Source organism: Cervus canadensis, chromosome 24 (genome assembly GCF_019320065.1).
Source record: "Cervus canadensis isolate Bull #8, Minnesota chromosome 24, ASM1932006v1, whole genome shotgun sequence".
Classification (NCBI taxonomy): domain Eukaryota; kingdom Metazoa; phylum Chordata; class Mammalia; order Artiodactyla; family Cervidae; genus Cervus; species Cervus canadensis.
In genome coordinates, this window is record NC_057409.1 from 13136664 (window position 1) to 13150665 (window position 14002).

The window sequence follows — 14002 nt, forward strand, 5'->3', positions numbered from 1 at the left end:
CAGAAGGAAATGGCAATCCACTCCAGTATTCTTGCCTGGAAAATCCCAGGGACTGAGGAGCCTGGTAGGCTATAGTCCATGGGGTCGCAAAGAGTCAGACACAACTGAGCGACTTCACTTTCACCATCTGACACAGCAATACAACAGACCTTGTACTCTTCCTCAGTACTGTCTCATTACATGGGATTCCTAATTGCCCCTCCAATAGTATCCTGCTCTTCAGTCTTTAGAAGAAAAACACATACATTATTTAATCCCAGCTTGAACTACAGGTTTGTAAAATAAAAAACTTAAGAAGAGTAAAGAAATACAGTAAGCTTATTCATGAGGCTTCTGGAGAATAAAGTAGAAACCAAGCACCACTGGTTTATAAGCAATGTCAGCCACTTGGGAAACTTCTCTAAATTTTGTTTGGAAACACGTTTTAAAAAAAAAAGACAATACACAAAGCCACACTTGCACAATCAACCATCACATTAACCCCTACCAACAGTCCTTTAAACAAAAGTGTTCTAAAACGCTAAGAATATCAAAAACCTCTAGGCCTTTTATTTTAAGAAGTAATATAGCAGGTAAAGCACACACAACTACTCTGAAATCATTTTTAAAACTGGACAAACAAAGATGGTTTCATGTTCCAACTGTGCTGAATTTATTCACCTAGGTCTCAGTTTTCTCACTGATAAAATGAAGTTACAAACACTGAATGTTATAGCACGTAACAACGCGAAATTCAAGAGTAACCAGTCCAAGAGTTAGCTGTTAATATTATTTAATAACAAAATAGTAACCAATAGACTTCACACTCCTAATAGCACAGCCAGTGAGATGCTCCTGTGCATTCAACTCACAAATGTGAGCACATCATCACCCAGCCCACTTCAGTGTAAATCCTGTAGAATTAAGAGCCCTAACAAAAACACTGCAAGAAGAACCATGATTACAGCTTTGCAGAACTAAGAGGCAAGCTGATTAAGGACTGGGTGTGTTTGACCGTACCACCGCTAACACCTGAACAGATGGAAACTCCAGCAAGTATGCTGTACTCAGGAGGAACAAAATAGGTAACTACTCACACACTCAACATAAGCTACACAGAGCTATCTCTCAAAGCAGAAATTTGGCTTCTTAAAGAGTACAGGGATGCTACAGCCCCAAAGGCATGACCAGGTTTGATCATCTCATGTGGCAATGCAAACTTCCCACACAAGCTTAGTTTCACTGGAATGTAGCCAATACTGGAATCAAATACCTGACATTTTAACTAGCTGGTAAGATATAGCCCCCTCCAAAATTTTTTAATCTCTTGGTAAATATCCTCATTACATTAAAAGAATTTGACAACAACTCAGAGAAAGGACCACTCAGCACAGATGGCAGTAAAGAAGTACTATTGGTAAACCAATAGCTCTGACTGTGATAACTGTTTAATTTTCAGAAAACCACTCTCAAAAATAATGCCCTAAGGGATTTCCTGGCCCTCCATACCACAGAGGGTTATTGGGAAATGTAGTGAAATAGTTCATAATACTTTATACTATACACATAAAGCTTTATTACTGAAGTTTTAACACAAAACAGCTTACATATAAAAGAATAAATTAATATCCTTTACAAGGCATAAAGAAAAAGCCTTGTACACACATCCATTCACTGTTAGGACAATTCTTGTGGAAAGGATTGTACATTAGGAGTCATGTTCACCTCCTACATTTTTGGTGGAAATGTAAATTGATGCAACCACTATGGAAACCAGTATGGAGCTTTCTTTAAAAACTAGAGTTGCCATATGACCCAGCAATTCCACTCCTGGGCATATATCAAAACAAAACGGGGCATAATCCAAAAAGATACATGCACCCCTATGTTCATAAGCACCACTATCTACAATAGCCAAGACATGGAAACAACCTAAGTGTCCATAAAGAAGATGTGATATACACAATGAAAAGAGTAAAATAATGCTACCTGCAGTAACATGGATGGCCCTAGAGATAATCATACTAAATGAAGTCAGAAAAAGAAAGATAAATACCATATATGTTATCATTTATATGTGGAATCTAAATATGGTAAAAATGAACATATCTATCAAACAGACAGACTTACTGATATGGAGAACAGATGTGTGGTTGCCGAGAAGGAGGTGAAGGTGGGAAAGATAAGGGTTGGGAGTGTGGGATCAGCAGATGCAAACTATTACATACACAGGAGGGATAAACAACAAGGTCCCGCTGCATAGCACAGGGAACTATATTCAATATCCTGCAATAAACCATAATGGAAAAGAACACGAAACACAGGTACATGTGCAACTCTATCAGCTTGCTGTTCAGCAGAAATTAACACAACACTGTACATCAACTACACTTCAATAAAAGTTTTAAAAATAATAAAAAATTTAAAAGCTAGGTAAAAAAAGTTATGTTCATTCCTGAGTTTATCAACATTAAATAATTCAAGGTGGCGGGGGGGGGGGGGAAGCTGCACATTCAAAGTATAACAGCAAAAAAGCTGGGAGCAAATTAAATGTTCAATAAGGTACAGCTGTATGCAACAATGTACGCACACCCAAAATAGCTATCATGACTATATGTAGTATTTATAAAATAACAGTAAATTTTAAAAGCAAAATACAAAATTGTACATGTAAAGACTGCTTCTCTTCATGGACCCTTCCCTTTTGGATCAAGATTGGAAAGAAAAATAAAAGCTGAAATGGGTGTCTGTTGATGTAGTGGGATTATGGATGACTTGTTATAATACACACTTTTATTATGATTTAGAACTGATTTTTAATAAAAACTGAGATACTGGTACAGAATTCACTACAAATAAACATGGCATTTTCTCTTAGCAGATACATTTTGCTACAACATAATTTCAAAGTGACCAAAGTTAGTGGGAATTTTAAGAGAGCTCACATTGCATGCTTCAAATAATTTTAAGCAAGCAGATAGTAACTTCCAGTGCACTTTGAAAACTGTAGCTTAAATAAGGAACGATTAAAATGTTCAATGGTTTAATCACAGGTTTAATCTTTGGTTTTAAAAAGCCAAACAATATGGTGGTTTTGCTTTCAAGTTTAAGGAATAGGATCCCCTAAATTCTCACTTCTCACTTATATGTCTACTAATTAAGGAAGTGTCCTGCATCAGTTACTCAATACTTCTATGCAAAGATTATTTTTAAATGTTTATAAACATTCTGCTGTTTCATTTTATTCAAGTCATAAAAAATTGTTGAAAAATCAATGTTTGCTATAATTTTTCACATATGTCACTACTAGGCAGCATCATAATCTGACATCTAGCAATTACTACTTAAAATGTTTAGCCTATATGGCAAGATGACTACTAGTGAAAACTAATTTCCATATTAATGGTCTCACAACTAAACATCTTTTGGTTAAAATCTAATATATTCCTTTTAAGAAAAAATGTTTAATATTTTGCATAATTATAACTGTAGTATATAAAATTAACAGATTTTTTACAAAATATTTTCCAGGGTTATTAAACACTTATCATAATAAGCACTGCTAATAATTGTATCTAATGTCCTTTAATAACACTTCCACCACTAATGATGAAGTTACACAAATCACTTAGGCCTGGCCAATATGTGGTAACTTCATCTTCTCTCTCGTATCTGGAAAACCAGTACTGCTTTTCTGACTACTGAAAAAAGAAAAGGTTTAGCATCTGAAGTACTTACAGATTTTAAAAAGTAAACTATTACTTGAACTTACACTGAAATGCACACCCCGCAGAAGCCACTACTGGAAGTAACAAAAATACTGAAATAAATAAATAACAAAAAGTCTTTGCTTTGAATGAAAGATTAAAAACCTACCAGGAATCAAAGTGATAGTTACAAGGCATTTCAAAATAAGCACACTAATAGTGTGATGCAGACCGTTAGACTTCACAACCTACAGAGATGAGAAAGGAGCAGTACCCGGCACAGGACGGCCTGGACGCCTTAAAGGAGGAAGGAGCAGAAAGCAGAAAGGGCAAAGGCAGAAATGAAAGCCAGTGGGGCAGGTTGCTCTTGTTCAGTAGCTAAGCTGTGTCTGACTCTGGGCGACCCCATGAATCATAGCATGCCAGGCTTCTCTGTCCTGGTGCCCACCAATAAAAAAGAAAGCTGGCCATCAACTAGAGGAGCAGTAAGAAGGTAACAAAAGAACAACTAGTCTAGCTGCCAGTGAGGCTTAGTGGAGCACTGAGGAGCTAGGCTCTAATCCAACAGGCAGCAACAGAGAATAAAATCATAAAAATTCACTTTAAAAGATTAACTTAACATTCCTTTATTAAATGGAGTGAGGGAAAGCAAACAGATGCTGGGACGCCAAGCAAAACGGTGACCTCAGTAACCTAGCCATAAAATGGTAAAAGAAGGGATCTGTGGAAATGGGAGCAGGGAAGGTAATACAAACTGCTGCTTAGATGCCTCGCTCAGCTTTCAAGGCATTTTAAATTATTTAATTTCAAAATGGAAGATTCATAGCCCATTATGATGATCAAGAATGAAGTCACAATGTATACATAAATAAGCCAGTCTACCACTGAAGTTGTCTTAATCAGGAATCTATTCCACAGAGTCAGTTGAGTACAAAGACCAGAAGACAACAGGGTCCAACTATGTAAGAATATGGTGTCACAAGTTTAAATCTACAACTCCAAAGTGTAAGGTTTTAAGGTAAGGCTGTCCTGAGGATTCACTCTGAGTTGCTGGGGAACAATAAGAGAAAAAGACAATCAACTAAAGATAGAAGAATTTGGTAGCTTTGAAATTTTAGGACCACCACAAAATAGACCGAGTTGCAAACAGTTCTTCAATTGAGGACAACTGTTAACTTAAAAATGTACTCTGGGGACTTCCCTGGCTGTCCAGGGGTTAAGACTCGGGGAACACCGCACAGCTAGGTCAAATTTTAAAAAAAAAAAATACACTGTCTTCAACAAAGCACAAAGTTTTCCCAGTGTTCTTTACCACACAAAAAATACAACCACTGTTAACAACTTTATCCTTGAAACTAAACGCACAAAAGACACTGGCTGCTTTCATAAAGCATGCCCTTCAAAAAAAAAAAAAAAAAAATCAGAGATACTGTTAGTACCTCAAGCTCCATAATATTTTGTGGTAAATTAACCTGGGGCAAGTTCCACACTAATTCTTTCTCCACTGCATATCCCTTCCTGAAGCCACTGAAAGTAAAGTTTTCTTTATACCTTCCCACTTCAAGTTACTGGAATGGAGCCAAAAGAAACTTCTTTTCTCTTATCAACTTCATAAACAGTAAATTTATGTTCAGAAAATGAAGAAATGCCCAAGGTGAACAAAGAACTTCCAGATGTTACAGCATACTAACACATATATATGGAATTTAGAAAGATGGTAACGATAACCCTATATGCAAAACAGAAAAAGAGACACAGAAATACAGAACAGACTTTTGAACTCTGTGGGAGAAGGTGAGGGTGGGATGTTTCGAAAGAACAGCATGTATACTATCTATGGTGAAACAGATCACCAGCCCAGGTGGGATGCATGAGACAAGTGCTCGGGCCTGGTGCACTGGGAAGACCCAGAGGAATCGGGTGGAGAGGGAGGTGGGAGGGGGGATCGGGATGGGGAATACGTGTAAATCTATGGCTGATTCATATCAATGTATGACAAAACCCACTGAAATATTGTGAAGTAATTAGCCTCCAACTAAAAAAAAAAAAAAAAAAAAGAACTTCCCGATGTCCAAGCTGGATTTAGAAAAGGCAGAGGAACCAGAGCTCAAATTGCCAACATCCACTGGATCATACAAAAAGCAAGACAGTTCCAGAAAAACATATACTTATGCTTTAATGACTAAGACAGAGCCTTTGACTGTGTGGATGACAACAAACTGGAAAATTCTGAAAGAGATGGGAATACCAGATAACCTGACCTGCCTCCTGAGAAATCTGTATGCAAGTCAAGATGCTACAGTTAGAACTGGGCATGGAACAACGGACTGGTTCCAAACTGGGAAAGGAGCACGTCAAGGCTGTATATTGTCACCCTGCTTATTTACCTTAGATGCAGAGTACATCATGAAAAACACCGGGCTGAATGAAGCACAAGCTGGAATCAAGACTGCCAGGAGAAGTATCAATAACCTTAGATACGCAGACGATACCACCCTTATGGCAGAAAGCAAAGAGGAACTAAAGAGCCTCTTGATGAAATTGAAAGAGGAGAGTGAAAAAGCTGGCTTAAGACTCAACATTCAAAAAATGAAGATCATGGCATCTGGTCCCATCACTTCATGGCAAATAGATGGGGAAACAATGGAAACAGTGAGAGATTTTATTTTCTCAGGCTCCAAAATCACTGCAGATGGTGATTGCAGCCATGAAATTAAAAGACGCTTGCTCCTTGAAAGAAAAGCTATGACAAACCTAGACAGCATATTAAAAAACAGAAACATTACTTTGCTGACAAAGGTCCGTCTAGTCAAAGCTATGGTTTTTCTGTAGTCATGTATGGATGTTAAGAGTTGGACCATAAAGAAAGCTGAGCACCAAAGAATTGATGCTTTTGAACTGTGGTGTGAGAGAAGACTCTTGAGAGTCCCTTGGACAGCAAGGAGATCAAACCGAAGTCAATCTTAAAGGAACCTCGTCCTGAATATTCATTGGAAGGACTGATGCTGAAGCCTAAGCTCCAATACTTTGGCCACCTGATGCAAAGAACTGACTCACTGGAAAAGACCTGATGCTGGCAAAGATTTTTCAGCAGGAGGAGAAGGGGACAACAGAGGACGAGATGGTTGGATGGCATCACTGACTCGATGGACATGAGTTTGAGCAAGCTCTGAGAGTTGGTGGTGGACAGGGAAGCCTGGCGTGCTGCAGTCCAGGGGGGTCGCAAAGAGTCTGAACTGAACCAGGTTTTTCTGCACAATAGAAGGAAAAGCATGTAAGGAAACAGAAGACAATGTTATTATCCTGGCCACCTTTAAGTTACCTATAAATAAAGTCATTTGTTTTTATCTAAGTATAAATTACATGGTTTGATCTACAACATAATCATATTAAAGTTATACTAGGTCTAGACTTTAAATGATTATTTCCAATAGTACCTGGGAGCCCAGTGTGCAAAAGATAAGCTTCCAGGTCAGTTAGGAAATCTGTAATGTGCATGAATAAACCATGAAAACATCTAGTTTGCTTCTAGTTTGCTTCCTACCCCCCTCATATTCCACAAGCAGGAAGCAAACAGCTCGGTTAAAACAGGATAGAGTCCTCTTCCTCAAGATGGGACCAAACACTCAGTTTGGGACCCATAACTAAGATGGGACCCACACAACCAGTCATCCTCAGGCTAATTTTAACTATTAAATTGACAAGTGTCTCAATATGCCAGTTATGGACAAGTTCCCTCTTTTATATGTTCCAAGAGTGGAAAATGTCATAGATGTGCATGTAACACAGAAAATAAACTATTTCTTCTATACATTTTGCTAAAATGAGGATCACAGAATGCATTAATTAATTAAGTGACAATGAATTAATTTTCATCTTCTGGGTCCTCAGCAGCAAAATAAAAGTAAACAAGAAAGAATTACGTACAACATAGCTTAATACAAGTTTGAACAAGAAGTATAACAAAAGCAATTCCAATTTTCTAAACACCATTATGTCTGGTTGTATATATAATGAGGATATTTCCACGCCCCAGCAGATGGCCCAGAGAATGTATCCTATGCTTAGAGCTACATTAAACAAAAGATCCTTTATAATAAATGCCTTTTATATATAAGATTCAACTTGGATGATAACAGCATTGCTGATATGCTATTCATCTTATGTACTCTGGTAAAATAATTACTGAATAGTTTGAAAATATAAAGATTTGCAGAAGAGACTGAATAAATACTTTTCAGTTTTATCTATTCCTCATCCTTCCCCTCTTCAGAACCCCACACCCCTGAGGATGCAAAAGTAATATGAATACAGAATACAATCAATATTTACTGAATTGAACTGAGGTCTCTTGAGGTTCCCTGGGGGAACTTCTAAAGTAAAAGGGAAAATAAAGAGGAATTCATACTTAGAAAAAAATATTTACTGGTAAACAATTCATTCAACACAATAGTAGGCAGCCACTGTTAGCTAAGTGCGTATTAGCTGAAGCCTCTGCCTTCAACAAACTTATGTGCAAGGAAATAGAAAATATTTACACAAAGCACATATATAAAATAAATCAGGGCCATAGAAATGATATAAACAAATAACTTGCTACTTGAATTCCCTCTGTAGTTTCTGGTTGGTAAAAACTCTGGGAAAGAACTCTTTCCCAGGAGAGCTGATGAGCAGAGCGGGGTTTCTGAGCACTGGGGGCTCTGGACATGCAGAGTAACAGTAGGAGAGCTACTGTTAAACCCAGCAACAGAGAGCTGGGTTTAAAGAGCTGGCCCGTGATCATGTTAACCTCTGTAACCCATGTTTGTCCAGACGTCATCATACTGCAGGACGCCTGTGAAAACTGTTAATGTGTATGAAATGATTAATAAAGTACCTGGAAAATGGTACATGTAGACTGCAGTTATTATTATTTCTGAACCTAATGAAACAGAACTTGAAGTCAATCCACATTTTGGTATTTCTGATCTTTGCTGGAGTCACTTGACCTTAGAACTCATGCAAAAATGATACTAATATCTCTCAAAAATCTGTTGGAATATTCACATAGGAAATGATATCAATGCCAAAGTGTCTTGAAAAGTGTTACTGCAGTCAGTTAGCTTACTTTCAAATAAAACATACTGATGTGGATGAAAAAAATAAAAACAGAAAAAGGAGGGTAAAAGAGAAATTTAATGAAGACAAACTAAGCAACATGTGGATCAGTTATCTCCTGCTTCAAAGGAGCATGTTTTACTGTATTCAACATTCCAAGGCAGCTCAACGCATACAGTGGTAGGTCTGCCCATTCTTCCTAGTGCAGGACAGAAGGAAGATACTGGAATGAGTGGAGTTCCACACAGGTCTCAAAGTCACAGGGCCGAACTGGGCACCAGGTTTCAAATGTCACATGCACCCACATTTACAGGGTTAGAAGACACCTTCTTAATCTTCTTTCTCAAAATGCCCAATCCTCATCCCAAAACTATTAAGAGATCCCAGAAACTTCCGAAACAAGATTCATATAAAGGTCACTTCTCTGCTAACACAATCATTAACAGAATACAGGATAGTTATTAACTTCCTCCCGGTCACTTGGCCTGCCTGGCTATGTTTTCTCTAAAGTAACCATTCCATTTTAATAACAAGATGTCAAAAATGCCCAACAATCAAATGGTATTAACACAAAATGAACGGAACTAGGAACCTTTTGCCATTCCTCTGCATACTCAAAAGCTGCATTTTGTGGGGGAAAGGTGTGTTACACTGTTGGGTTGATATTTTTATATTAAGGCTCTATTTATTTTTCCCTCCTTCTGCAAGAAGGGATGCATGATCTTGCTAGCAGACAACATATTCCTTTCCAAAATTCAATCCAGTTTAGAGACAACTGAGTTACTTTTATGGGACTCTACCTGCAAGGAATTTACAGTGTGAAATTAGCCCCTCTAGGGCTGTAGATCAAAAAAGTACTTTTAGCTACCGCAAAGCCTCCAATTCTGTGAGCTATCATGCCATGATGAAAGATGTGGACGTGACGTCCACATTAGGCTCCCACCTGTCCCAATTCCCAAATTACCACCCTTATGAGCCATGATGGACAAACACTTCGGTATCTTATGCAGCTGCAGATGGTGAATGACTCAGACACCCCAATGAAAAGTTACAGAATCACTACATCACAGTCTAAACACATCTTTAAGGTATCTCAAAGATACCTCTGGCATATCCTAGAAATAGCAAAACTATTCTGATGTTCTATCTTTTTAAAGATAGAAATCAGGACAAACTTCAAGGATCTTAAGACTTAAAAGGGTCCTAGAAGACTATCTAGTCCAATATCTGTGTCTTATACATGGAAAAAAAGCAAAGTCCAAAGAATATGAGTGTCTGAGGCAAGGCCAGAAGTGGTGACATAAGGGTTCTTCTTGTCCAGTGAGCTCCCATCCCACAAAGCTGTTTCTTTCTTTTGGTTAAGAGCTCTTCAAATTATTGTCAAACTCCTTACTCTACAAGCCATTCTGCTTTCTCACATTTACAGGCAGAATTTCTAAGTAATGCCTAATGAGAACCTACATCTAAGTTTTAAGTATATCTCACCTTATTCTACTTCCAGGGAACGTGGTAGGATTCATTATTACTCCACATACAGAAGCACTTTCCAGATTTCATTCCTCTTGTTTACAAACTTGTCTATTACCAAGGGTAAGTTTTTCTATGCTTCAGTTTTCTAAAACAAAGATGAAGGGCCACATATCTAAATACATTCCATTTATTCCAGAAATAATCACTATTATTAATGTCCCTGAACACTGTCAAGTTAACTATATGTAAAACATTAAGGAAACTTAAAAAGAAAAAAGTTCCTTGGTTTTTAAAAGCGAGATAACCAATTATTCAGGATAAAGTGTCTTTTCCGTCAAAGACTCGAAGTACTTTCAAATGAGAACCGCTAACCTCTGCAAATCCATCCCTTTCGGGACATAAAGAGGAGTAATGCTGCCCTCCTATATGTAGAGTAAATAAGTCATGCAAGATCATAAGCCAAATAACCATGGTAGAACCAGAGCCCAGAAACATCAGGACAATGAGCCTTCCTCAGTACTACAAAGATACACTCTTAAATACTCAACTACCAGAAATAATCTATGCCTTTAAACTTTTCAAAACTGAACTTAAAGTTGAATGAAAGGGGCTGCTAGCAAGGACAGTAGATGAAATATCTGAAAATAATTTGTAGCCCTAAGCCTAACAGATTTTCTTATCTTCCTTTTTATGTGTACTTCTTAGAACAGGAGGCAAGTAAAGCATTTGTACTGTGTCCTTCAGCTATGACCAGCTGTATTTCAGACAACCAGCAAGGTTTGAAGGTGAAGTTTTAAATAGTCACTTCTGAGTAAGATTTCTAAGAAACACTCTAAATACACCAAAGTGACTCTAGGAGTCTATCGAACACTGGCTTTGATGAGGGAAAAGAAATAACAAGAGCCAGGCACTACTAACTTTACCAAAAATCAATTACTTTGAAAGAAGCCAATTTTCTGAATTCCAAAGATTCATACATTCTTTGAACATAGGTATTATTTTCCCTAAGGAGGACTCTCACACAAGCACACAGACACATACAAATAAAAATAAAATAACTGCAGCAAAAAAAATACTGTGCTTGGCTTATGCAATTTACTTGAAATTTTAGTGTTTATGTGGGTAAAGACTACATTTACACACATCCCCTCCCAGAGATGCTTTATTGTTTAAAGAGAAGGAAATTCAATGACATTAAGCTAATTAGAAACATTTTTATTACAAAAACTTACTTTCTTCCTTTCTCTTTTGTGTCCATCTCCCTTTTATCTCTACAAAAACATCCTCCCAACCTACCCCTATATGAATCCTAACTAAATTATAGGACATTGCTCAAGTCCTATATACCTCCTCCATTCAAGTAAGCACAAACTAGTCTTGCCAGTAGTGATCACTAACCTTCTCAGAACATGAACCACACAAAGAAAAACAGTGCACACTTTCCGTCATCATGTATATTCATTCCATGCTCAACTAGCTAAATAAAGAGTTCCTCGAATTCAAAAACTTCGCTCCATACTTAGTTCCCTTTGTGCCTGGACACTGGGTTATGCTTTCAAAACCTAGTTTCAGTTAAGTATCAGTATTTTAGGAGGGAAGTATACTAAGCATTTTTAAAAATCCACCCCCAAATATCTATTGTTATAAAGCTTACTAAAATGAGATTTCTGTGATCAATTCTAAGTCCTGGCTTTATTCACTCTCATGCTTTGGAGAGGTAGCCAGGTCAGAGTCCCAGCTCCATCACTTTCTAGATTTATGACCCTGAGCAATTTAATTCATCTCTCTCGGTCTTTTTCTTTATCTGAATGAAAGAACCGTCCTGAGTTATTGAGGAGACAACGAATGCAAATCTCTTAACATCTGCCTAATAGGTGGTCAACAAACAGTAGTTACTACTACTGTGTTAACAACGAGGAAAGAACAAAGAAGTGTGACACTGCATTCCTGGTGGAATGTGTATTTTGTTTAGTTATTTACATATGCCCATGTAGAGGTCTGAGGAGTTACATATAAACATCAAAAAATAACATTTCTAACAAAAGTAAGGAGGGTGCGGTCTGGAGACCTTGGGAGGAAGGAACATTTTGAAAAGAAAAAAATGATTTTTTAAAATACTTTTGTTGTTAATTTAAATAAAATTCACTTTTTGTCCACTGTTCTTTGATTAGAGTTAAGTCTTTAGAGATTATGAAGTGTTGCTTACAAAACAGTAACAGGATATTATTTTTATTTTGTGTAACTAATTTTAAGACTGGGATTATATTTTTGGTAGAATGAACCAGGTTACCATCACAGGAATGTGAAAGCAGATAAATGCGGTTTCCCCACCTATACTTAGTATCAGATACATCTGTTAACCTTCTGTTCAAATTCTGCTCCAGAAATACAGTGAGAAAATCTTTACTTAATAACCAAACAGGGTTTATTAATGTGCACTGTTTCAATAATATTAGGCAAGCACCGGAAAACATAAGGACACCTACCAATCCGATCTGCAAACTGGAGGAAAAACAAAAACAGGCCACAAACCCATGAAGCCAAGATGACTCGGAAAAGTTAGAAACAAAACCTTATAACCAAGACAGCAAGAATCTTAGGATCAAAGCACCAAGACTTTAACTAATACTCAGTCACAATGGTAGTCAATGAAAATTTGTTATAAATCAGGAAAGAAAATTATCTTAATTTTGAGTCCTCAGAACCTAGCACAGTGCCTGGATCAAAGAATATTGGCTAAATCATTAAGAACAAATGTATTTAATGAATGATATAAAAGAGAATCCAGCATATAGCTATTCTCCCTCCTTTAAAGTGTTAAAATAGACATGGGAACTTTTAAATATTAGATACACAAAAAATAAAACAGGAAAAAAAAAAACCTAAGGCTACTCTCCAGGAAAAAAAGAATCACACCCAAATGTCTAGTTTGTGAACCTGTGACATCTTCAGCAGTTAATGCAAACTTATGTTTTGCCTGTCACCACAACACTTAGGTCAACATACAGAAGCACCGGAAATCAGCTGTCCTTCATCTATATTCCTCTTTTAGAATTACGGCAATCTTCACTATCAGTATAACGAATGATAGTAAATTTTGTTTTCTGCAAATTTTAAACATTACAAACAAACCAAAATCCTTATTTCTAAATTCTATCTATGTAATGGGTGACTAGCTCAGGCCTCAATCTTCTCGAATTATTTACCAAAAATCTCAATTCCTTCTTCACAATGAAACTGCAAACAACATCCTCAAAAGCTGCAACATCCTCTAAAGATAGGTTATCAACATATTGACTAGCAGCAGATCTAAAAACTCTTTCACTGCAAAAGAATCTAATGACTGAAAAATGAAGCAAAGGTAAGGACATTTGATGCATATAAAACTAAGTTATTTTGTAAAATTTTAACACCTCAATTTCCAACTGACTGGTTAAGATAATATTAATTTGTGCTTACATTTGGGTTTTATTTTTAACATATTAGGCTAAAGTTAACATTCTCCTTATAATGAGATTGTTTTGGCAAAATTCTGCAATACCCCACTCCTATCATGAGGATGGCAACAAGGAAAAGCAAGCACATACTTCTGGAGACTAGATTCGGACACATTTGATGAGAGACAGCTCCAACCTTCCCTTAAAAACAGACCCACGTTTCTGACACACCAATTTACTTACCTCTCCCATCGCTCTTCCCTCCAGAGCAAGTGCTTGAAAATCATGATTCAGTTCATCCATAGAACGTAC

The 14002-nt window shown here is 37.1% G+C and overlaps 1 protein-coding gene across 18 annotated transcripts in view; it reads right to left on the minus strand.

Moving 5' to 3' along the window:
- PUM1 (pumilio RNA binding family member 1) overlaps positions 1–14002 on the minus strand; it is a 122895-nt gene that overhangs the window by 74219 nt on the left and 34674 nt on the right. For all 18 annotated transcript variants that reach the window (XM_043445943.1, XM_043445941.1, XM_043445940.1 and 15 more), the window contains exon 3: positions 13934–14002. In XM_043445943.1, coding sequence (XP_043301878.1) covers positions 13934–14002 — 69 coding nt within the window. The remainder of the gene's footprint in view (positions 1–13933) is intronic.